We start from the raw sequence: 27,034 nt of genomic DNA on the forward strand, positions 1-27,034 counted from the left end.
GATTGACTGACAAATTTCTCAGTCTATTCTAGTGATTTGTGGTGGATGTGAAAGGACAAACCTGCTGGAAACTCGTCAGAAAATTGTTCTGATCAAAGTCATTGCTCACACAACATGTACATATTTTGAGCTATCTGTCTACGCAGAACATGATAAATAGCCACATTAAACATATGTTTTACTTTGTCACTAATTAATATCAATTAAGGGCCCCCAAAAATAATAAATATATTGATGAGCCATAATTATTTAAATAATGTATTATTGGGGCAATAATATTAATAATTTATATTTTAATTTATGCAAACAATACTATTGTAATGCTAATTCTGGCCACATTAATTAAGAAGGCTGCACATGGGTCCCCTCCACCCCTGATGGACTTCTATCATTTATTAAATAATATTGACTCAATTAACAAAACATACTATTGTACACATTTTTAAAAATATAATTTTTCAACATAATTGCCAGCACTAATTAATTAAATAATGTGGCTCCAGGACAGATAGCACAAAATGCATGCATTTTGACCAATCTTGCCGGCCATGGGCACCTTTTTTTTTGCGTTGTAGTTGTCTGGTGCATTTCTGGTGAGATTACAACCTGCAGGCTATTACAGATGTGTCCTCATACATCTAGCCTCCTCGCGCGTTAAACAGCCCTTCTAATCGCACCATGCCGTGGCGTGACTCGGTAGCGCCGAGCGTCTTTTGTGCAGCTTTTTACCTTTAAATGTGTCTAATTTATGCAGTGCTGCGAATAACTAGCACAAGCAGCTTAACATGATATGCAGCATGCCTATGTTCTCTGTGCGTCTGCGGGTGAATCTGCATGCGAAATGCTACGTTACAGTGTTACAGCCACTGACACTACAATGTAGCATTTCACATACAGATACACCCGCAGACACACACAGAACATTTAATCAGCAGAAGCTGCTTGTGCTAGCTAGTCGCATCACTGTGTGAATAAGACGCATTTGAAGGTAAAAAGTTGGACGAAAGACACTCAACGCGACCGAGTCAGACGGTCTCCCGCATTATGTATGGTGCGACTTGTAGCGCATGGAGGATAGATGTATGTGGAGTTGTGGACACATCTGTACTTCTATTGTAAGCTATTAAACTAGTTGCATGCTGTTACAAAATTTGTATAGTTAAGATTTAAAAAAAAAATCGGTACGGTAACTAATATTTAGTTGAGATTGATTCTGACTTGTTTCTGATGACTTTGCAACTAGTAATAATTTATTATATACAGAACCAGAAACATTTTTCAAAATCGATGGGCCATGTTGGCCAGCTTACAATCTATAAGAAAATAGCATTTTAGGGGCGTGGTTTGGGAGGCCATTGAAGCAGTCACATTCTTCAAGGGCTCCTGGAAGTTCCTGGGTCCTTTTATACCCTCACCGATCTCCAGAAATCACCCCCGGAGAGGAGTAATCCCGTGGACAACCTGGGCGGTATCTCTGGACCTTACCCAGGTGACCTGTGGCCTATTTGGATTCGGGGCCTAACCGCAGCACCCGATCCCCGGACTCGAGTAGCAGCCCGGTCCCACGACCCACTCCCTGCTAGGCCTGACTGCTGTGGATGCCGCACTATACTACTGGGGACACTGAGGTTGACTCCCCTCTGGCACCTACATTCGGTGGCGCTGACCCTTCCGGACGGTTCTCCCTCAGGACCTTCTGGCGGCGCCCGATTACTGGCCTGCGGAGTTCGCGCTGTACTCCTGGGGATATGGAGACGGGATTCTCCCTGATACTTGCCTCCTGTGACGCTGCTCAAGACCTTCGGGCGGCTCCCGATCACAGGCAGCGCATTCCAGCTCTCGCGGAGGTCCTCAGGACGCGGTGACGGGATTCCCCAGACGCTTGCCTCCTAGGCTGGGCTCTCCTCTGGCCCTTCTGCTTTAGGTTAGGGACTCCATGTGGACACTGGACCTCCTGGAGCTCTTCCTGCATGTCCCACCATTAGCCACACTCCTCCACTATCAGAATTGATACGTGCCCCCTCCTGGGATTAATCTCCTGTGGATCTCAGGTACTGTAAAAACCCATTCAAATTTGGGGCCCCCTGAACATCCAGATATCTGGCCCTGTCTAATTTTACAACTTAATGGGCAGGCCATATACCCCTGATTGAAGTTTAATATATCACACTCTCCTTCACCCTGAGAAGTACTGCCATCTTTATATAGAGTGTCTGCCTCAAGTTGCGGTCTAGCTACTGACTTTCCAATTTATCTCCCTGGAGTGGAAGCAGGATTGCCGTTTGGAGAGTTTGCACTCATCTCTACTGGGGTTATTATAATTTACTGCAGAGACATTATTTATTTATTTTTTTCTGGACAGTTGATTATCTCCTGCTCCTTATATCCATGATATGATGTGACCTACTTCCTGCCTCCTCACCTGGAGCTTGTTGCATGACCAACTGGGACTTCCTTATCCTCATATTTCCTCATCTTCTTATTAATTAAAATATTATGAGTAGATCAAGCACCAGAGCCAATAAAGGGTAATCACAGGATATTGCACACCATTTTTCCCGACGTGACAAGCAACCTTCTGCCTCCTCGTCTGTTTTTGGTACTCCGCCTACAATGATGGAATCTGGATCAGTTCCTTCCACCAAGGATGATATTCAATCTCTGCAGGCAATGATTTTAGACCTAAAATCTACCTTCACATCGGCCCTCCAATCAGCTATTGATGAACTCAAATCTGATTTAGCAGCCATAGATACACGCACCTCCACCTTGGAATAAACATCAGTAATTGCAAGAAATGGTCGGGCATGATATGGACTATCTGCATAGGGAATTGAATTTCCTTAGAGATAAAGTAGAAGACCTTGAGAATCGGGAAAGGAGGAATAACTTGCGCATTCGCAATGTACCCGAATCTATTAATGCTCGTGACTTGGACTCCTATCTCAAGAAACTATTTATAGTATTGGTACCTTCCCTAACAAAGGACATCATTCACATAGAAAGAGCCCATCTGGCATTGCGTACTAAACCCACCCTCCTCGTGATGTGATTCTTAAATTCCTATCTTTCAAGACTAAAAATCAAATTACAATGGCTACAAGATCGGCTACCTCGACCCTATTCGAAGGCTCTCAGTTACAGATATTCCAGGACCTGGCACCCTCAACTATTGCAAAAAGGAGAGACCTTCGTAAGGTCACTACTGTTCTCCGAGAAAATGGTTACCAGTACCGTTGGGGATTCCCCTTTCGCCTCTCAGTGGACATTGATGGATGTTTTCATACTATACGGTCATTAGAAGAGGGGATGCAGATGCTTCGCAAGCTTCGCCTTACATCACCTTCGAGCTCATCCACTGATAGACCTGACATCGCTCCTCCTACCTGATTTGTCCTTGGCCCTGGTTTGATATATATATTTTTGTGTATGTTTTGATATTATTAGATGTTTCAATAATTTTGCTAATGTTGATTATGTTTAAATAATGTGCCTACAATCTGTGGTTTAGGTATTTTTTCTTCCTTAGGTCTCAATATTCTGTGTTTCAGGGAACACTTTGTTATTTTGGGATATGCTGTGGGTGGGAATCAGCAGGTTCTCCACCAACCACTCCACCCCCCAATTTTAGGGATCATTGTGATTTAATCTCTTAAGGAATTTAAATTTGAGTCCATAGTTAATATATTTTGAATCCCACCAGTAAGCTCTTGTTGCTGTAGAGCTCAATATTATTGATAGTCCACCTGGAATATTAAGTGTTTCTTGTCACTTATTATTCTCACATATTTTTTTCCCCCCTTTTCTCTTCTCTTTTTTTTGTTTTTTCCCTCTTAATTTAATTTAACTTCTTTTACACATAGGAGGCAGTCTGTATTAATTGTTCTGTGTAGATATTTTTTGTATTATTTACTATTATGCCTCTCACATGTCTATCTATTAATGCTAAGGGTTTAAACACCCCCCAGAAATGGTCACACCTTCATAGAAACTGCATGGAGATGTGGTTTTTCTACAAGAAACCCATTTAAAAAAAAACTCACACTCATCATTGTCATCCAGGGTTTTCCCTACTGTATATTATTCTAATCACATATCTAAACGCAATGGGGTAGCAATTCTCCTTCGTGGCTACCTCCCTTTCCAACTAATAGATGTAAAACACGACAGTGATGGTAGATATGTTATGATTCGGGGCAGGATCGGACACGAGGAGGTTACGTTGGCCAACTATATGCTCCTAATACTGGTCAGGCCAAATTTTTTCGCAATTTTTTTCATTAACTTTTTTTATATAGAAGAGGTAAGACTTTAGTTGGCGGTGATTTTAACTCTGTTCTCTACCCACTTTTAGATAAATCAGGTCTCCCCTCGGGTGGAACTACGGCTCAAAATTCTTCTGCTTTACACAAGTGTATGAACAAGGCTGATTTGTTTGATGTTTGGCACTCCCTTAACCCCACCACTCGAGACTATACTTTTTACTCCAATCCTCATGATGCTTACTCTCGTATAGATCTGTTTTTGTGCTGTGCGTCTTTATCACAGACTGCTTATCGTTCCTCTATTGTCCCGAATTCATGGTCTGATCACTCTATTTTAGTGGCAGTTTTTGATCTCCTGGAATTCACAAGGGGTAAACCTTCCTGGAGACTAAATGAAACTTTGCTGAAAATCCCTCAGTTCCAGGAAATGGTTAAATCCAAACTTCTGGATTATTTCGTTTTAAATGTCCCTGGGGAATGTAATATGTCTACCATTTGGGAGGCTCATAAAGCTGTTATACGAGGAGACATAATTCAGTTTGCTTCGCGTAGGAAAAGAGAACAAGACCAACGTCTTAACTCTCTCACCAATACTGTCACGAATTTGGATAGGATTCACAAATGCACCCTTTCTAAGAGAGTTCTGTCTCAATTTTCTAAGGCCCGGGCTGAATTGCAATCTATACAGTCCAAGAAGGTTGAACGTTCTCTGAGATGGGTTAATCAGAAGTTCTTTGACAAGGGTAATAAAGCTCACACTTTACTTGCTAACAAACTTCGTGCCAAAAGGGCCTCCCAAACTATCTCTTTTATTAGATATCCCTCTGATAACATAACCTACGACCCCAAACAAATCAATAATATTCAATTATATTGTCTATTGTATTTGTTTCAAACTCTCCCAGTAGCAGTTCCCAATTCAGTCCTTATCCTCCTAGATACTCTGCAACAGGTTTATATGGGCCAGACACAAACCCCGCCTTCGTAGATCAATACTAGCTAAGGGTGTAGTCTCGGGTGGGCTAGGTCTTCCTGTGTTTCAAGATTACTATGTGGCATGCCAACTCAATCATATTGTTTCATGGCACTGCACCAGGACTTAAAAAATGGGTGGACATAGAAAATAATTTTCTCACAGGAGGAACTCTTGGCTCCATAATATGGCTTCCCAAACAATGCAGACCAGTCTCGGTGCTTTCGGTCCCAACTATTAACTTTATTTTTTGGTTATGGGATAGGCTTTGTGCTACCCAGAATTTAGCCTCTTACTCCTCCCCTTTGACCCCAATTTGGAACCATCCCCTGTTTACAATGGAGTGTGATGTCACGGTTGCGGCTGTGTTGCGTAATCGTGGTATTGATTGTTTCACACATATTAAAGGTCCGTTTGCCCCTTCCTCGTTTTCAGATTTTCAGGATCAGTATGGCCTACCCTCCTTGTGTCGTTTCCAGTACCTCCAAGTCCTTAGTTTTATCCGTTCTCAAATTAAATCTTCCTCAATTCGTACTCCTACCCCGTTTGAACGTCTATGTCTTCATTCAGTTAACCGGAAGGGTAACATCCCATTGATTTATCACTCGGTTTTACTTCCTGACCCCCCTTCTCGCGAACCTCATGAACTAGCTTGGGAAAATGACTTATCTTTGTCTATGGAAGATGAGCAGTGGGAAGAAATCAGAATGCGTACTGCCAAGGCCTCTATTAATGTATCAGTTAGAGAAACTTGTTACAAAGTTTACTCCCGTTGGTACTTGGTACCAACTAAGCTCCATGCTATTTTCCCAGCCACATCTAAGTTGTGCTGGAGGTCATGTGGGAGGGAGGGTACTTTTTTCCACACATGGTGGACTTGTCCCGTGATAACCTCTTTTTGGGACCAGGTTCGTTCATTAATTTGTTATGTTCTTGGAATTGATGTGCTATTAGAGCCTGTAGTAGCTCTGTTAAATGTTCCTACACCTGGGATCTCCAAATCTCAAGATAAATTAATCATGCACATCTGTAACGCAGCCAAGTCTTTAATAGCCAAATTTTGGAAAAATCACAGTCCTCCACTATCTGCCTTGGAGGCAAATATTAATTATATAGCTTCCATGGAGTACATCACCAGTTTGCAAAATAATGGGGTTGTTAAGTTTCAGAAGATATGGTCTCCATGGTTCCAATCTCAATCTCTACCTACACCCGGTCTTTACTGACTCTTCAATTTCCCCCAGTATTTTTTATCTATCTAGGCACTACCACCATTTATTCTTTTTTTTTCTTTTCTCTTTCTATTTTTTAATTTCTATAGTATAATTACTTATATTTGATATTTTGTTAATGTAATATGATATTTGAGATTGTCTTATTTATTTATATTGCAAAAAATTCTGTTGTATTTTTGGGATGATTCCCAATGTTTCTGTCATCAATAATGTTTGTTTACTTTATCTTTCAATAAAAATGTAAAGATTAAAAAAAAAGAAAATAGCATTTTAATACATGATAACCTCATGCATTACATATAGTGGGACTATATCGTATTTGGTCAAATACAACTAGCTAGTTGAACTGGCATAGTTTGGGTTGATAAACAGTTGAACGCAAATTGGCTGTAACTGCTCTGGCATTGTGTACATGGAACCAAATGTGTACATTCACCGGTACGCTGAGTTGTGCACTACTATCCCCACGCTTGGTTTCTTAGTCGTCATTATCATCTTGTGCACACTTGCACCAATCCTATCTTTGGTGCTAAAGATATGTCTGAAAAATACACTTATGAACAACTCTGTATAGCAATTGGAAAATTGTGCAAAGTAATAGCCATGGTAATGATTCTCTCATATTATATGCAATGCAATGGAAGATGGAAAAGGACAGTAAACTGAGTATTAGCACAAACTGCATGGGTGCAGTCACATAGATGTGTACTACTCAGCATATAGACAAATTCCTGCCATAGTTCTGTGCACACTGTGTGAGTGTAATTGCGGCCAACTTTTTTCCAACTCTGAATCTGCCTAAAAATGTTAAATAAAAAAAAACATTTTCCATAACTTTTCATTGTATTAAATTTTTAACCAGGGAGCACTTAGTCCACTAAAATAATTTTTTCAGCCTATTATTATTTTAAGTTGTCTTGCTACAGTAGAAGCACCTATCCATCTGCTTCTCCAAATAGCCACCATCACTATCTGTGTGCACTTATTACAGCACTATTCCTGGTGCAAAAGATCCATTTCAAATCAGACGGATCTCTAGGTACACACCACTGAATATGGCCGCAGTTCTGCCTAAACGCCCTCAACACACCCTCACTTATATTAACTTACATGTAAAGATGCCATTGCTATCCAGTTGCATCCAGTCAGCTGCAAGTGGAGATGTGACTGAGATGTGAATGACTTTGAATTGCCCACAGATGTGTGCACTTGGCTATGGAGCATGCACAGTGCTAAAAAACCCATCCACAAAACCCATCCACTGAATTGGCCCCCTAGCCAGTCTTTACTTTCATGATGCACTTTAAGCACAACCTTTTTTTTTACATTTTACTATGCTACATAAGGATTAATCTATAGGTGCCCCCCCCCCCCAACAAAAATGAGTAATTTACTAAAGTACACAAAGCAGTTTAAAAAAATATATATTCTTGACTAAGCCAACACTAAACAAATTATGAAATGTGTGCTGGTCACTAAAATATTAAATTGTTAAAAAAGTGTAAAGAGAAAAGTGGTGTGAGCATGGAAAATGGCTCCTATGAACGCCTATGTACCGATATATATCTAGTAATATACTAGTGCAACAATACAAATTTGATAGAGTCCTAAAAAGGATACTTTATTAAAATGTAGCTAAAAGTGAAATAATGGATACAAAAATGTATTACCAAAATATAGAAATTCTTATAAATAATTACAGTACACAGTAGAACTCAGTGTGGCCTGTATATAAAGATAGTTAACATATGTATCAACAAGTATGTATAAAAATTACATTAAGATCCAGTAAAATGATACTAAAAGGAAGCCAGCAATGTGAACCTTAATAATGTGAAAGGGCATATCCAGATTTTATAACAACCATCAGTATTTGGCCCTGGTTTAGTTAATCACAGTTCATACCTGCCAGTAATTAGGGCAGTGTAAAAGATTGAGGTACCTTATGATGATCTTCGGCGGCAATTGCCGCTCCTCTTATGTCCGTAGTAAACTTTGCCAGCAAACGTCCAGCTGGTTTTAATTTACTGGTAAGTGGTGGTATAGCTCTCCTTCGCTTAGCAGTGAATATCCCTGGCCTTCCTTGATGTCCCTTCTTCTCCGGAATGATAGTCCCAGTGTAACTGGTCCTGACTTTAGGTGGGTGTAGGGTAATTCCTGTCTGCGGGTCAGCAGCTTGTAAGCGGTTACCATATGAAAGGTGTCTACCAGTGATTCTGGCAGCACGGCCTTTTGCTTCTACAGCATCAAAGCCTCTCATGCGTTTCACCCCACATGGAAGCTTCCTCAGAGATGGTGGGTGTTATCAGAGGAATGGGTATGAAGTCCCAGTGGCTGAATAGCCGCCGATTCATATCCCAACACTGGCAGCCTGAAGGGAGAATATCCCGACAGGGCAGGTAAGTAGGCCATCACTACCCCTCTCCCCCTAACCCTCCCTTAGTGGTGCCTAACCCTAACCTCCTCCCTAGTGCCTAACCCTAACCTCTCCCTGGGGGTGCCTAACCCTAAAATCCCCTTACCACACCCTAAACCTAACCCTCCCGGGGGAATGCCTAACCCAAACCTCCCCCCGGAGTGCCTAACCCTAACCCTCCCCCTAGGGGTGCCTAATGTTAACCTCCCTCCCCAAACCTAACCCCGCTAGGCTAGCTAAATCTAACCCTACACCCCCATTCCCCGTGGCTAACGCTAAGTGCGCTCCGGACTTACCTTGCTTGGGCTGGCGTCCTTCGGCGTTTCGGCATCGAGATTAAGATAGGCGATGGTATTTTGACGCTTATCTTAAGTCCCGTGTCGGGAAATCAGATTCCCGGTTTAAACAACCCAGGTGTACATACTTCTTGCCCTTTTTTTATATAATGTGGGAAGACTAGATAGTCAGAACCTTCATATATATATATATATATATATATATATATATGTGGATGTCCTTCCTACTGGTATATAAACCCTGATCCTGCTGGCTAAATATATAAACTTTAATAAGCATAGTAGGATGAACATGGCAAAAATATTCTGTTGTACAACTTGATACCTTTAGTGAGAGAGATATACATAATGTGGCTAACCTTCTACCCAGTACCTTTATACGGATTATACATATGAAGTATCCATACAATAAGTAGTACAAAAAGAGAACATGAGAATAAAATAATGCAAAATGAAAAATACAAAATGAAATATATGAATATAGAGAGGTGAACTGTTTTGCTAAAAATTTAGTATAAAAATGATACTCATTACATAAGTGTTCATATAAAAAATATTCAATGAAAACATACTCAATAAAAAAACAAATATATAATGAAACACCAATGATCCGGCACTCACTGTATAATAATGAAGCTTCCTTGCTCCGGTGCCCTTCTTACAGGGAACAGCATCCCCACCATATACGATACACAGAGGTGGCACTCGGGAGTCTTCTAGGAAATATAGCAAATAATTTTATTGCTGATACATCGATGTTTCGGGACAATACGTCCCTTCCTCAGGATGCAAAAGACAGAATGACATATACAAACAAACAACAAGATTAAATAGCTTACCGTTCTGGACGCGCGTTGCTCCATTTGCTCGTCGCGCCGGGGGTCAGACCGGAACTAGGTCAGCAAGACTCGCCGGAAACATCCTGCGTGTCACGTACCCACATGGTCACCAGCGGCGCTACGGCTGCCGGAGGTAACAAGCAGCCCAACGGTTGTCATGGTGATGAAATAAACAAGATACAAAAATGAACACTTAATGAAAACAAGCAATAATAAAAAATGTGCAAAACATAATACTGACTTAATTATGCGGAAAACTTTAAACTGTGCTCATGTCCATAACAAACAGTGGGTGTGTTAAAAAAACTGTTACTTAATAAATGGATAATGCACTGATGCATGTGCTTAAATGTGATACAATGTGTCATAAAAATATGTGAAATACAAAAATCAATGGGCATGCTACTGACATCATATTATTAATTCTTAAATCCTAGATATGTGCATCAATGAACCTCACTACTGTCAGGAAAAAAACAAAATGCAGGAAGACCTCTGAAAGGGAGGAAGACCTAATCTTCAATTTATCTTCAGCCAGTCTTACACCTGCAGAAGTAAGCGTTCTTAGTAAAGGTTTCTCTTTTATCCCTACGAAGGGACTCGATGATTTTCAATGGAAGGTGGACAACTACAAATTCCAGAGAACGCTTAAATTAAAGGAATATTTTAGCAAGAATTCAGCAGAAAAAGTAGATGTCGCAGGGCCATTCTCTCTTCAAAAGATAGGGACTAGATCGACATTTGAACCGATCTCCCACAATGCCTCCATTAAGACTTTTCATCGTATGGTTGAATCTTTGCCGTGCAAAATAGATACCCCTTTTTTCCAGTCTAACTTGTCACAAGATGAACAAGCTGCCCTTAAAGCATTGGGTCAACGACAAGACATTATTATAAGGGGTGCTGACAAGGGGGGATCCATCGTCATTATGGACATTGCTTATTATAGAGATGAATGTCTAAGAATATTAAGTGATGTAAATACCTACTGTACCTTGCCTAGAGACCCTACTAACGAATAAAAACAAAGTTTAGATGCTTTGCTACATCTAGCTGAGAAAGAGGGCCACATTTCAGGCTTTTTGTGTAAAAAATTGATTACTGAGTTTCCCATTGTACCGCTGTTTTATGCTATCCCTAAAATTCACAAAGACCCACAAAGGCCTCCTGGTAGACCTATCATCTCAGCCAGGGGGTCCTTGTGTGAATCTATTGCCACTTTTGTTGACATGTATTTACAGCCTTGTATACAGGACACTTTTTCATACTTAAAAGATTCAACGGCACTATTACGACGTTTAGCGTTAATTGATATACTTCCATCTGATGTCATTATGGTCACCTTAGATGTGACTAGTTTGTATACGTGCATCCCGCATGAGGCCGGTATTCGTGCTGTCGAAAGGCTATTGGTTAATAATTCCAAATTTGAGGGTCCCGATTTACAATTTTTCTTGTCTCTCTTGGAATTTACCTTGAATTATAATTATTTTCTATTTGATGGCGTTTTCTATAGACAAAGGATGGGATGCACTATGGGTTCTGCTGCGGCCCCGTCCTTTGCCAACGCGTACATGTGGGAGGTAGAGAAGAATTTGTTTTTTGATGATGCTGCCATTTCTCAATGCATGTATCTTTACTATTGATACATAGACGATTTATTAATCTTCTGGCGTGGAGATGTCAACATTTTATGGGGCATCATAGATCGCCAAAATGCATCATCGAGTCCCATCAAATTTACATCTCATTCCAGCGTTAATGAGATTCATTTTCTTGATGTTAACATTAAAATCGTGAATGGACGGATTCAAACTTCTCTGTACGTCAAACCCACTAATAGGAATAATCTTTTACGGAACGATAGTTTCCATCCTCGTAATACTGTATATGGCTTACCTTATTCCCAATACATTAGAGTATGCAGAATCACCAGTGACAGGGAGGAAACAATTAAACAATTGGAGATCATGACTAACAAATTTCTTGACAGGGGTTACCCGAGGAAAGTTTTGCAGAGGGCACAAACCAAAGCCCTTTCTTTAAACAGAGAAGACCTATTACAATCGAGGGTTAAAAAGGGTCTTAAACATAGGGTGCCCTGGAGTAATAAATTTAATGTCACAAGTAAATGTGTATCAGCTCAAGTTAAGCAGCTATGGCCTTTGGTCACTACTGACCCAGAAATATCTCTGCTGCATAACACGAAGATAATGCCCAGCTACACATGCAGTCGTAATATTAAAGACATTGTTACAAAATCTGACATTACACCATTCAAGACTCAAGTAAAAAATTTTCTTAGCCATAAAACAGGCTGTTTCAAATGTCTTGGATGCACTACCTGCAGTTTTACGCAGGTAGGTAATTTTGTATCACATCCCTATTCAGGGAAGAAATTTAGTATCAACTGGCCATTGTCTTGTAATTTATGTTTTGTGGTGTACATTCTGTCTTGCCCATGTGGCTTGCACTACGTGGGCAAGACAGAACGTCAGTTTAAAGAGAGGATGGCACAGCATCGGGCTGCTATTAGAGCTGCCCTCTCTTTGGGCTCTAGTGAGCAGCCTGTTGCCAGACATTTCGCCCTGATGAGACGGCATTGCGACAGTTCGATATAAAATAATTGATCAGGTGCCAATTTCATTGAGGGAAGGCAACAGAGCCAAAAGGCTTTTGCAACTTGAATCCTCCTGGATCCACAGGTTGGACATATTGGCACCACGTGGGCTCAATGAGCCTAAATTGTTTCTTGTAGTCACAGATGGTTCCATAGTTTCTATTGCAGTTTTTTATTACTATGATATTCATTACTATCTCTTATTTTTAGTTAGATAATATATTGTGACATTAGTTTGTCAACATAATGGGATTTGTTTGAGAGGTGTGGTCTGCAGCTTAAAAAGCATAATATGTTTCTACGAAGGGGACTTTATAGATTACTCTTATTACATATTTCTGAGTCTTATATCTTGTGTGGTATTAGAATGTTCTGTAATTAGATATTTATTTTTCTATATCTAGTTCACACTGATTATATTTTATATATTATATTTTATTAATAGTTGCAGTAATATAGGTCAGGTTTTTTCCTGACAGTAGTGAGGTTCATTGATGCACATATCTAGAATTTAAGAATTAATAATATGATGTCAGTAGCATGCCCATTGATTTTTGTATTTCACATATTTTTATGACACATTGTATCACATTTAAGCACATGCATCAGTGCATTATCCATTTATTAAGTAACAGTTTTTTTTAACACACCCAATGTTTGTTATGGACATGAGCACAGTTTAAAGTTTTCCGCATAATTAAGTCAGTATTATGTTTTGCACATTTTTTATTATTGCTTGCTTTCATTAAGTGTTCATTTTTGTATCATGTATATGTCATCACCATGACAACCGTTGGGCTGCTTGTTACCTCCGGCAGCCGTAGCGCCGCTGGTGACCATGTGGGTACGTGACACGCAGGATGTTTCCGGCGAGTCTTGCTGACCTAGTTCCGGTCTGAACCCCGGCGCGACGAGCAAATGGAGCAAAACGCGTCCAGAACGGTAAGCTATTTAATCTTGTTGTTTGTTTGTATATGTCATTCTGTCTTTTGCATCTAGAGGAAGGGACGTATTGTCCTGAAACGTCGATGTATCAGCAATAAAATTATTTGCTATATTTCCTAGAAGACTCTCGAGTGCCACCTCTGTGTATGGTATATATATATATATATATATAATGGATGATTGCAGTGCCAAGTAGGTTTCTGTATGCCTGTATACTTTCTGTCATAATGTTAATAGTTGTACCAAGGTATAATTACTAAAACGCACTCCCCAATGTGTATGGGTGTCAGCTCTATCAGCGGGATTGTGGTGGTGGCAATCCACCAAATAAATTTCAGGTAAAGTGTGGGGCTGACAATGAGTGCCTCTCGTGTTTAAATAACAATCAAAAGTTCTGAGTAAATAAATACATAAAAAGTATACATATGTATAACCAAATAAATAACCATTTCAAATTTGTGCAACAGTTTCAACAACAATGAGGTGCTTATGTTGAATAAAAGTGCATAATGCCTATGTAAACTTAAATGTACTGCCTATTAAGACAAAAGTGCTAAGTGTGCCTATTATTAGGTTTCAACAAAGTGCAAATGTGCAAAGTGCAAAGAATTGCAATATCTGCATAGAATTAAGAGACTATTTCATTAATAAATAATATATACAGATGTGCACGAATAAAATTATATTTAATTAGATAAATAAATAAAGCGCAATACATAAGAAAAAATCATTGATAAAAAAGCTACAGACTGAATTACAATTCATAGAAAAAAATATATGCAAATGGATAAAAAATGGATAAGGATCAAACGCTTATCTTAAAAGGATGTTCAAAAGATCATGTAGGTAAGTGGATAGAGCCCTCCAACGCATTTCGTCTACTTCAGGACTTTATCAAAGGGATGTAGCTCTAGTGGGGTATTCCAGCTTATAAACCACACTAATAGGGACAAATTGGCGCTCATTAGCCCTCATTGTGACATCACTTCCTCTATGTAGTGATAGTATACTCCTTATAACTGGTGAAAAGTGGTAAACCTTTAAAGCCTAACAAGGGGCTTATATCCTTGGGTTGAATCGTTAGTGTTAACTAATATAATTAGTTCGGCAAATACTAATTAAATAAAGTCTTTTTTTCCCCTGTCGGGTGTCACTTCCGCCCTTTGCCGAAGTGCTTCCCGTCCGTCACTTCTGCCCTCACTGTACATAACGGACGTCATTTTCCGCCCTGCACCGAATGGCCTCTGGATGTATCGCCTCCGCCCTCTTCGTGTATGTGTCAGGTCCGGGTTCCCACAATCTTTAGCAGGTTTACGTCACTTCTGCATGCTTTCTCCAATGTTGCTTGCGCATCATCTTCTCCATCTTCAGGCAGTCCCCGCTGTGCGCATGCTCACTATGCCATTAGAGCAGAGAGGGCCATATTTAAGTTCCTATACAGTATAACATCTATCCAGTACTTCGGGCAACTTTAGTGAGATTTTCAATGCACATGATGTATCCATCTTAATAAAATAACACATAGGAATAAAAATTATTTTTTTTCCCATTAATTTTATTTATTATGTCCTGTTGTTATTATATAATGGAAACCACTGTTAGTACAATATTCTTATTGTATATTAAAAGATACATAGCATGACCAAAAATGGGTCTGACCCTCTAGACCATATTATAGACTTTATTACTTGTTTATGACAAAAGCATTTTTAATAATAAAAAGTGAAATATTATTTTATCAGCTAAAAGATGTTTAGTGAATTCCCATGGAAATTAACGAAGCCAGTAATGAATTCCAATGTTCACAGCAAACAGAAATTATATAGGAAAAATAGAGAAAATATAAAAAAATATAATAGTCAAGAATGGATCTCTTTTATAGTAAAACTTTAAAAGATCCTTATATAACGTGAGGGTCTGGATGGTATATACAGTGCACAGCCATTACCAGTCTAAAATACCTGGTCTTCCCAGGAGGTCTCCCATCCCAGTACTGGCCAGGCCCAACAATGCGTAATTTCCAGGATCAGATGAGATTGGGTATTAAGAGGGTGGTATGACAGTAGACAAATGTTCTGTGCACTATATTCCCCAATATTTCAAACGTCCTAAGAAAGATAATTAAAAATGGAGTCATAGAATTGATTAAGGTTATAAAAACGGAGCTATTTCATAGCTGTCATTAAACCCTAATGTAGCCAATGTTCTCAATTCAAAAATCCAGTACATCTCTCATTGTGATAGTTTATTAGCCAAGTCTCCTCTCTCCCCTAATTTAACTTGTTCAATAGGATTGAAAGTTAGATCCTTGGGGTTGGAATTGTGATATAATGAGAAGTGTTGTGATACAGCATGTCCCTATAATTTATTCTTTATATACCTTACGTGTTCTTGGATACGTAATTTCAGAGGTCTTTTTGTCTTCTCAACATATTTGGTTATGCAAGTACACTCCAGAAGGTATAAAGATAGATGTAGAGTTGCAATATATATGTTGCTTTATTTTGTATTCTTTGAAATTGTTTGAGTTTTTACAAGTTCTCATTTGTGGATGTAAATATCTACATATGTTGCATTTCCCACATTTATAACTCCCTATGCGTTTCTGTATGGGGTGAATCCTTTGGGCATTGGTGTTTCACATAATGCTTGGGGCTAGGGAGTCCTTGAGACATCTGGCCTTTCTGTATGCCCTGAAGGTTTTGGTGGGAGTATCTCTTTAAGAATTGGGTCCATGAGTAGGATGTGCCAATGTTTTGTCAATGTGTTCTTAATCCTTCTCTCCTGGTTGTTATATGTGGTAATGAAAGGGACCGACTTGTCTCTTTGGGTGTCCTTTTCTTTATATCTCAATAGCTCAGATCTTTCCACCTGTTCAGTCTTATTCGTCGCTTCTGATAGAAGTTCCTTTGGATAATCTCTCTCCAGAAATCTGTCAGTATATAGCTGTATTGTTCTTTTGCTGTTTCTGTTTTACTACAGTTATGCTTGATCCATTGAAATTGCAAGTGCGGTATGTTGTCCTTCCATCTTTATAAGTGGCCGCTTCTATAGTGTAAGTTGGTGTCAACCTTTTTTTTTATAAAGTTTTTGGTGATGATTTTATCTCCCTCATGTGTTAGTACTAAATCAAGAAATTCAATGGACCGATCACTGGTACTACATGTGAACTTGAGGTTCATATTATTGTCCATAATATGAGAGAACAATGCAAAGGACTCCTCCGAACCATCCCATATTATTATAATGTCATCTATGTATCTCTTATACAAAATAATGTTCTCTTTTAATTGATTATTCTTATGTACATGTTTTCTCTACCAGCTTCCCATGAAAAGGTTAGCAAAGCTGGGTGCAAAGGTTGTCCTCATTGCAGTACCACATATTTCATGATAAAATTGGTTGATATATTTCTATACAAATATGTGAAAGAACTTGAATCTTATTTGAAGGATACTACAGGTATACTACAAATCGTGGAAACTATAAAATGGAGTAGATCCTACATGTGGGTGACCATAGCTGTACAGTCACTTTATACTTGCATCGAGCAGTACCAGTGATCAGTCCATCAGATTTCTTGATTTAGTACTAATACATGAGGGAGATAAAATCATCACCAAAAACTTTATAAAAAAGGTTGACACCAACAGTTACTTACACTATAGAAGCGGCCACTTGAAAAGATGGAAGGACAACATACTGTACCGCACTCGCAATTTCAATAGATCAAACGTAACTGTAGTAAAACAGAAACAGCGAAAGAACAAATACAGCTATATACTGACAGATTTCTGGAGAAAGATTATCCAAAGGAACTTCTATCAGAAGCGGCGAATAAGATGGAACAGGTGGAAAGATCTGAGCTATTGAGATATAAAGAGAAGGACACCCATAGAGACAAGTCGGTCCCTTTCATTACCACATATAACGACCAGGAGAGAAGGACTAAGAACACATTGACAAAACATTGGCACGTCCTACTCATGGACCCAATTCTTAAAGAGATACTCCCACCAAAACCTTCAGGGCATACAGAAAGGCCAGATGTCTCAAGGACTCCCTAGCCCCAAGCATGATGTGAAACACCAATGCCCAAAGGATTCACCCCATACAGAAATGCATAGGGAATTATAAATGTGGGAAATTCAACGTATGTAGATATTTACATCCATAAAGGAGAACTTTTAAAAACTCGGATATTTCCAAAGAATACAAAATAAAGCAACATATGAAATGCAACTCTACATCTATCATATACCTTCTGGAGTATACTTACGGAATCAAATATTTTGGGAAGACAAAAGGACCTCTGAAATTATGTATCCAAGAACATGTAAGGAATATAAAAAATAAATTATAGGGACATGCTGTATCGCAACACTTCTCATTATATCACAATTCCAACCCCAAGGATCTAACTTTCAAACTTATTGAACAAGTTACATTAGTGGAACTGTCACAACAAGAGATGTACTGGATTTTTGAATTGAGAACATTGGCTACATTAGGGTTTAATGACAGCTATGAAATAGCTCAGTTTTTATGACCTTAATTTTGTCTCTGACTCCATTTTTTTATGATCTTTCTTAGGACGTTTGGAGTATTGGGGAATATAGTGCACAGGAGATTTGTCTACTGTCATACCACCCTCAAAATACCCAATCTCGTCTGACCTTGGAAGTTAAGCATTGTTGGGCCTGGCCAGTACTGGGATGGGAGACCTCCTGGGAAGACCGGGTACTGTAGACTGGAAATGGCTGTGTACTGTATATACCATCCAGACCCTCACATCATATAAGGATCGTGTTTAATAGAGTTTTACTAAAAAGAGATCCATTCATGACTATTACATTTTTTTTTATATTTTCTCTAATTTTTCTCTATTATTTTCAGGTTGCTGTGAACATTGGAATTCATTACTGGCTTCTTTAATTTCCATAGAAATTCACTAAACATCTTTTAGCTGATAAAATTTTATTACCCTTTTTATTATTTAAAATGCTTTTGTCATAAACAAGTAATAAAGTCTATGATATGGTCTAGAGGAGGCAGACCCATTTTTGGTCATGCTATGTATCATTTAATATACAATAAGAATATTATACTAACAGTGGTTTCCATTATATAATAACAACAGGAAATAATAAATTATATTAATGGAAAAAAAAATCATTTTTATTCCTATATGTTTTTTTATTAAGAAGGATACATCATGTGCATTGAAAAAGTCTCACTAAAGTTGCCCGAAGTACTGGATAGATGTTGTACTGTGTGGGAACTTCAATATTGGCCTTTGCTTCTAATGGCACAGTGAGCATGCGCACAGTGGGGACTGCCTGAAGATGGAGAAGATGATGCGGAAGCAGCATTTGATAAGGACGGGCGGAAGTGACGTAAACCCGATAAGGTTTGTGGGAACCCGGACCTGCCACATACACGAAGAGGGCGGAGGCAATACATCTGCAGGCCATTTGGTGCAGGGTGGAAATGACGCCTGTTATGTACAGTGAGGGCGGAAGTGACGGACGGGAAAGCACGTCGGCGAAGGGTGGAAGTGACGCCCGACAGGGAAAAAAAGACTTTAATTAGTATTTGCCGAAGTAATTATATTAGTTAACGCTAGCGATTCAACCCAAGGACATAAGCCTATAGTCAGGCTTTAAGGGTTTACTACTTTTCACCAATTATAAGGAGTATATTATCACTACATACAGAAAGTGCTGTCACAATGAGGGCTAATGAGCACCAATTTGTCCCTATTAGTGTGGTTTATAAGCTGGTACGCCCCACTAGAGCTACATCTCATTGATTAATGTAGGCCATACACGGGGCGACACCTTGGTACGTTTTCAAATTCAGCCTGATGAATTGCATACTGCTGTGAATGGTAAAAAATGCATCTTACAAGATGCTTTGTTTACCTATTTAACAGCATGACGGATCACAGATCTTATGGTTTTTCCATAAGATCTATGATGCCGATGTACAACGGCGGGGACGCGCATCTCCGTCTTACTGCATGCCAAACCACACACGATATGCACGACTGATCGTTGCGATCGATCAAAATTGTGCACATCGTATAAAATATCTCACCGTGTATGGCCGGCATAAGTCCTGAAGTAGACGAAACGCGCAGGGGGGCTCTATCCACTTACCTTCATGAACCTTTGAACATCCTTTAAAGATAAGCATTTGATCATTATGCTGTGTCCTCATTTTTTATCCATTTGCATATATCTTTTTTCTATGAATTGTAATTCAGCCTGTAGCTTTTTTATCAATTGTGACACAGTCAGGATAGGGGTCCCTCTCCTGGGGTAGATGGACTCCCTCTTTACACACACAGCAGGCGTAGAAACAGGATACAAGTCTGGGGTTCTCATACAAACTGGTCGGCGCCAGTCTTTTTTGTGTCAAATGAATATAAACATAAACAAAACATAAACATAAGTCCTAGCCTGGCTGGGCACTAGCTACACAGCAGATTCCCTCTCTATAATAATAGTAGGGCCTATTGCCCTCACCATCAACAAAACACGTGCACAGTACTTACAAGGAAAGTAACCAAGTGTCTCTGAATTGGCTAGTCTGCCTGCTCTCCCAGGTATGAGATACTCAGCCACAAACAAACCCAGCTTATATTAGCCATTTCCAGCTGCAAGCCCTAATGAGCCTGTTACCAGGCTGAAAGGCCCAAAACCTGGAGTGGCCTGTGGATGGAGCCCTCCCTAACCTCACATCCACACCCCCAGGACCCAAACCAGCTTTTCTCTAAAGCCGACATTTCTAGTCTGTTTTTCCCAAACAGACCTCCTGGGGGTTTCAGAACGCATATGACAGGAACCTAGGCCATACACAGATTCCACACTTCTCCAGTGCTTCTATCACACAATGAATTGTTCTTATGTATATTTATATCTTAAATATAATTTTTATTCTGGCACATCTGTATATATTATTTATTAATTTTATTAGTCTCTTGATTCTATGCAGATATTGCAAGTCTTTGCACTTTGTTGAAACCTAATAATAGGCAGTAATTTTAAATTTACATAGGCATTATGCACTTTTATTCATCATAAACTCCTCATTGTTGTTGTGGAAATTGTTGCACAAAGTGTTTTTTTTTATTAAATTTGCAAAAATCGCATAAAAACTTTTTACACGTTGTCATTATGGGGTATTGTGTGTAGAATTTTGAGGACAAAAAAGAATTTTTTCCATTTTGGAATAAGGCTGTAACATAACAAATTGTGGAAAAAGTGAAGTGTTGTGAATACTTTCCGGATGCACTGTGTGTGTGTGTATATATATATATATATATATATATATATATATATATATATATATACACTAAATATTAAATACCATTGATCAGGAATTTGCTACACAATCCACTTTGCGGAAAAGGTGGAGAAGTCCTTTTAAATGTACTATGGGCCTGATTCAGAGCAGGACGCTATTTGCGCTCGCTCGTCCAGAAAAAGGGTCTGGCTATTTAAATTAACCGTTCGCTCTTTGCGGTCTGTTCACGCCTCTATGTCTGAACGAACGAACAAAACATGCGAACGTAATTTTGAAAAAAACGCCCCCTGGCCGCTCGCATCATACGTCATGTCCGCTCTTTATTAGATTAATCTAGTACATCGGACGGCATATGAACTGCTCGCAGTGCTTGTGGTTGGTTTTTCCTACCACAATCATGCCAGCAGTTCTGACTATAAAACAACCAAGTGACGTGGTCGATGACGCTGCTTTAGTAATTATGCACACCCATAAAACGCCCGTTTTGACCGTTTGGCATGCCTGCGTTCGGATCTCCACTCCCCGTTTTCAAGCACCTTCCCCTGTTACCACCCACGCCTCACTCTGTCACTCAAAATAGCAGGCATTCGCTATTTAGCGAGCAGACGATTTTCGGCCGCAATGACTGGTTCGCGCATGCGTATTAACATCCATACGCATGCGCAGTTGGGCGAACATCTGTGGGAACGAACGAGCGGCTGCTTACGAGCGGCTCTGAATCAGGCCCTATGGCCACAATTTGCCATATAAAACATAAACAACTTACTTGATATTGTCGAGGCAGCCGGTGTCTGGCTTCAATATGGCTGTATGATGAAACATTTTAAATAGAGCAATGCCAAGAAAAATTACATTAAGCTGAAAAACAAAAGAGATTTTTACATAGTAGGACTGGGAATACTTAATTCCACTTGTGAAACATACAAAACTTCATTTGTTTCATCTTAAGTACTCCGTTCTGTTGCTTGTGGTCTCTGTGCAATCTATTTTGTGGCTTAAACTAGGCCCATGCTGTGCAATAATCGGGCCTAACAGATGATTATCAGCTGCTTGGTCCAATGATTGCACAGTTTGTACACTTTACCCAGGATTGATTATTGTTTAAAAACCTGTCGGATCTGCTTATCTGATCTGGCCAGCTACAAGACAATTGTTAGTCCCTATGAAAATGTATTGTGCACAGTTTATAGTGTGTACATGATCTGTCAGACATAGTTTATTAAAAAAATCACCTTTGCTGATCTTTAGGATATAAATTGTTCACATAGAAACAGATAATTCAGCAGTTTGTACACTAGAAATATGATGGTATAATGATAGTTTCACCTCTTATGGATTGTGAGTAAAATCTTTCAGGTGTGTACCTAGCTTTTGTCCTTCAGTTTCTGTCTTGTTCCTATGAACATATATGGTAAGATAGTATTGGTCTTTATTGGTAATCCTATTTAATAGATTTTAATACAGTTTGCTGTCATATTTTATTGATGCACCCAATACTCCCATTCCCCATTCTTGATCTTTGTTACTGAAGACACCGCAGCAGGTAATAGCATATATTTGATATCTAGTCTACGATGTATATATTTTCTATTGTATAATAATATATAGGACAACAGAGCTTTATATTAAAGCTATATGCAAATTAGTGCATGCTAAAACTATTTGCAGAAAATAAAATCATGCTGTGAAAATATTTTAGCAGATAACTGTTATACATTAATTCTCTGCCTCTCTATTTAACTGAAGGTAGTAAGAATTAGGAGAGAAAAAAAATTACCATTATTATCAAAGTTGCTGGTCCTATAAAGCTCCAAATAAAATATGTATCATGTCGAAGCCAACACCTGTAAAAATAACACAGCAATTTTATTAAAGAATTACTAATTTATTAATCATTTACCATGTTATTTAAGTATTCAAGTAGTTATTTTGTGGTATGTAAGTGTTGCAAAACAACTGAAGTGGGTGATGCCTTAATCAAATATACTGTAGATATCAGGTATTGAATGTACATACAAGGGTTGTTTATTTCATAACATGCTAAAAGTAGCACATGCCTTTTGCAACAAACCGCAGTCAAACATTATTTTATGCATTGTTTATCTAAGTTGGACTAGACCTATCTAATTTGAAATGGAATTAGCGGTAAAAATCTAAGTAATGGAGTTGCTTATCTCCCAAATTGTTGAAAAGATGCTGATCCACTGCATGCTTAGCTTTTTTAATATTTAGATTGGTAAGCGAATGTGAGAAGAAGAATCAGAGTGAAACTTGAGAATCAATCTATCCATTTGAGCATGTTCAGAACCCAAACAACTATGTTTTGTGTGTATCTATGCTCTAACAACAACCACATCTGCATTACTGTAACTATAGAAAATAATTCTGCTGCATGAATGCTTCCTCAAAAAAAAACACAGAAAATATATTAAAGTAAATTCCCTACAAAATCACAATTTAACAAATGCCAGGCACAGCAGGGGCAAAGGCAGGATTTTTATAGGGGGGTTTCCATATGGTTGATTTCCGGAAAAAAAAAACATACATAAGAAAAAGCAGACAAAAACAAATTCCCCAGCACTCTGCACATAGGCCAATACGATTTGTATCCTATATAATAATAGTAATTGAAGAGGTCTCAGTATAAAGCCATTACATAGCGTCTCTGCATTTTAGTGGTCCTAATGCTAATGGGTCATACATTTATGCTTTGCTACATGATAATAGCTTATACATTTACAGTATATATTTCTAAATTGAGAGCTAACCAGGTGAGTTTGCTCTCATTTAGATAGACTGTATATAAATGTATGTGCTATTATCATGTGGCATAAGAAAATGGTTTGGGTATGAGTCAGAATACCGACAGCAGCATCCCGACAGTGGTAGATAAGTATACTACCACTAACCCTAACCCCTACCCAGTGTCGGGCTGGGGCATGGAGGGCCCACAGGGGAATGCAATAGCATGAGCCCGCTTAAGGGTGTGACCAAAAATTAGGTAGGCATAGCCATCATTGGAGGGGCGTGGTCATCCCAAATTATTATTATTAGTATTATTTTTTCAATAATTGGTGCTGCATTTTATTAAAATAGTGTTACCCTTTCATTAAAATATTAATTTGTGCCCTCTTATTAATATAGTAATAAAATAGCGATAAAATGTGGTTTTTAAATATAAAGGGCTTGATCCAATAAGGTGCAAGTTACTCGCATCCGCAAGTAAGTGCAGCTGTATGCCGCCTTTACGGTGCCTCTGGACTCACACATTTCTGTGCGCAGCCACATAGGGTTGTGTACAAAATTATTAGAAAATATCAGCGCACTGAGTATAGATGATGGCACGTGGGATTGGCGAGCTGCTGTGTATGATAGCTGACTCTATCAACATAAATTCAAAATAAGTAGATATACACTGCGCTCATCTTAAATGATGCATGTCCAGAGTGAAAAAAATTCCAATAAACAAACTTTACTTGAACATGAAAAAGCCTCTGAATATGTACACACACATGCAAATGACATATACATTAGAAACTATTGTATACAGTTGTTTGACCTGCATGCACGTATGCCATATAATAATAATAATAATAATATATGTGAGTCAGGATCAAAACTCTTGATTGATTAACATAACACAAAATAAAACAAAATAAATAGATTAATGCTGATAAACACAGGCTGATTGTCTGGGGGTAAGGAGTACATTTGTGTATTCCTTTAGAGTCAATATTGTCACCAGAAGATGAGATGAGATTGCGGTTTCCCGCTAATCTCGATAGCTATCAAGATGTGATGGTGTAGTTGTAGTCTGGTATACCTTCCCGGAGTAAGGAGTGCGGTGTGCCTGCTGACAGGAGGTGGACTCTCAGGGACTGAGTTCTTCCACCGATTGCAGGTAATGGCCGTATGTCTGATTCACCAGATGATCATCCGCTCCTGCACCAAGGTGGAGATCTGCTGTCTGCGGTGGGGGTGTGCAGTTGTGGCTTGCCGATCCAGACGCCGCGCGCCCCCTCCGGTACGAGGTTCACTTACCACCTTGGATCCGTCAGCTCACCGTTCCTTTCTCCTCGCCGGCGTGCGTCTTCCTGGAGTCTGCTTCTGACCATGACTTCTGGCTACGATCACGTGGTTGCGGCTGTAATGTTTCTGTGCTGTGGATGATGTAAAAGGTGCAGGTCTCCTGGAGCCAATGTCACAATGGTTTGGAATGTTCCCCAATGCGTTTCAGCTTTTGAAAAGCCTTCTTCTGGGACTAGTGTATAGTCCTGTATACTTCTTTTTTGGTTTATAAAGGGGAACTCTCTTTGCTGATAGGTGCTGCATTAATTTATTCAATGTGATTGGTTGTTCTATCCCTATGTTGTCATAGGAAACCAAACCTGTCAGTCAATTCGTAGGCACAAGTCTCATTTAGACTGACTGGCTTTAGTCTTATATCAGAGAGATAAATACTTCATATGAAATGTGATATATAGGACATAAATTGAAATTTAGAAAAAATTAATAAATAAATAAATATATAATAGAACATGCTGACATATGTTCAGGTGAAACCTGAATGTTCTTTGAATAATAAATTATAATTTATACATTGGGGTCAATAATCAGTGATGACCACAATATTGTGAAGAAGGAGGGCATTTTTACTGGACAAATGTGTTCAATGTCTATGTTATTTAATTACATGTGTTTATTTCTTGCAGATTATGGCTTTTACTTCATTGTCCAGATTATGTCCTCGTGGAGCAAATGTTTTCAATTCATACATCCACTTAAGTTCTGCTGTATTTATTTTGTGATTGAAATCTCCCCCCCTCCAATTCGGTGCCACTTCCTCTATACCTACAAATCTAAGTGAACTAGGGTCACTGTTGTGGTGTGTCTTGAAATGTTGAGAGAGGTTGTGTTCTTCTACTCATCTTTTTATGTGTCTAATGTGTTCGCTCATACAAGCTTTCAATGGTCTGATAGTTCTGCCTATATATTGTTTATGGCATTCGCACTCTAGCATGTAGATTACCCCTTTGCTGTTACACGTCAACCTATTTTTTATATTGTATGTTTTCCCAGTATTGCTGGATTTGAACATAATAGTAGGTTTGGTGCTTCTAATATTGGCATTGGTGCCACAATAGAAAAAAACATTATTTGGTGTGTTATTGTCAATAGTGGTTTGTTTCAGTGGTTTGGGAGGGATATGATTGTGAACTATCTTCTGCCTCAAATCTGGTGCTTTTCTATATGCTACTGCAGATCTAGATGGTATACATCCTGCTAGTGATTCATCTTCTAGTAAGACAGGCCATCTTTTCTTCAAAATGTGTTGTAATTCTTTTGCTAGAGTACTGTTTTATGAATTGAAGCTCTTGTCTGTCTCTACCTTTTTCTCTTCCTTTGTAACCTAAAGGTTGTCTCTTGCTCTACACTCTGCCTCTTTAAGTGCTTGCTCCACTGATGCGCCCTGTCATATTTTTTCTCTATAAATTGTGTGGTTAAATCTTTTCCTTGTGTTTTGAAGTCTTCTAATTTTGAGCAGTTTCTCCTCAGTCTGAGGAACTGTCCTTTAGGGATTATTTTAAGCCAGTTTAGGTGATGCCAGCAGGTAGACAGGATATAGCTGTTGACATCTACTATCTTCTTAAATGTGTTTGTGTGTATTACGTTATCTTCTACAAATATGTTCAGATCTAACAATTCAACCTGTTTTTTTACTGAAATTGGCGTTGTACTTTCATCTCCTCACCAAATGAAGAGCACATCATCAATATAACTTTTCCAGAGTACGAGATTTACCCCAAGCTTATGGTTACACCAGATATTATGGTCCTCCCACCAACTCATAAAGAGGTTGGCATAGCTTGGGGCAAATCCCATACCCATAGTGGTGCCCTTGGTTTGGATGTAGAATTGGTCATTAAACCAAACATAATTATGTTTAAGAATAAAATGAATGCTGTTAAGGATGATTTGGCGCTGTGTTTCTGTTGTTGAATTGTCTTTTCCAAGTGGTATTTGATGCTATTGATCACTTGTCCATGATCTATAATGGAATATAGAGATGTAATGTCTGTAGTTACTAACCATAGTTGGTTATCCCACTGAACATCTTGCAGGATGTTGAGAAT

General features: G+C 38.9%; 1 protein-coding gene and 2 pseudogenes across 7 annotated transcripts in view; 1 reads left to right on the forward strand and 2 right to left on the reverse strand.

Annotated features, from left to right (window-relative positions):
- The window catches only part of ADGRL3 (adhesion G protein-coupled receptor L3), a 558,102-nt gene that overhangs the window by 164,780 nt on the left and 366,288 nt on the right, over positions 1 to 27,034 (reverse strand). For 6 of the 7 annotated variants that reach the window (XM_088444094.1, XM_088444093.1, XM_088444092.1 and 3 more), the window contains 2 exons: positions 22,678 to 22,744; positions 21,667 to 21,758 (listed from right to left, as the gene is read on the reverse strand). The exons of the other annotated variant lie outside the window; for it this stretch is intronic. In XM_088444094.1, coding sequence (XP_088300220.1) covers positions 21,667 to 21,758; positions 22,678 to 22,744 — 159 coding nt within the window. The remainder of the gene's footprint in view (positions 1 to 21,666; positions 21,759 to 22,677; positions 22,745 to 27,034) is intronic. 7 annotated transcript variants of the gene reach the window in all.
- Positions 15,539 to 15,657, reverse strand: LOC148508757 (5S ribosomal RNA; annotated as a pseudogene).
- Positions 18,223 to 18,341, forward strand: LOC148508758 (5S ribosomal RNA; annotated as a pseudogene).

Source organism: Taudactylus pleione, unplaced genomic scaffold (genome assembly GCF_031769625.1).
Source record: "Taudactylus pleione unplaced genomic scaffold, aTauple2 ptg000347l, whole genome shotgun sequence".
Lineage (NCBI taxonomy): Eukaryota > Metazoa > Chordata > Amphibia > Anura > Myobatrachidae > Taudactylus > Taudactylus pleione.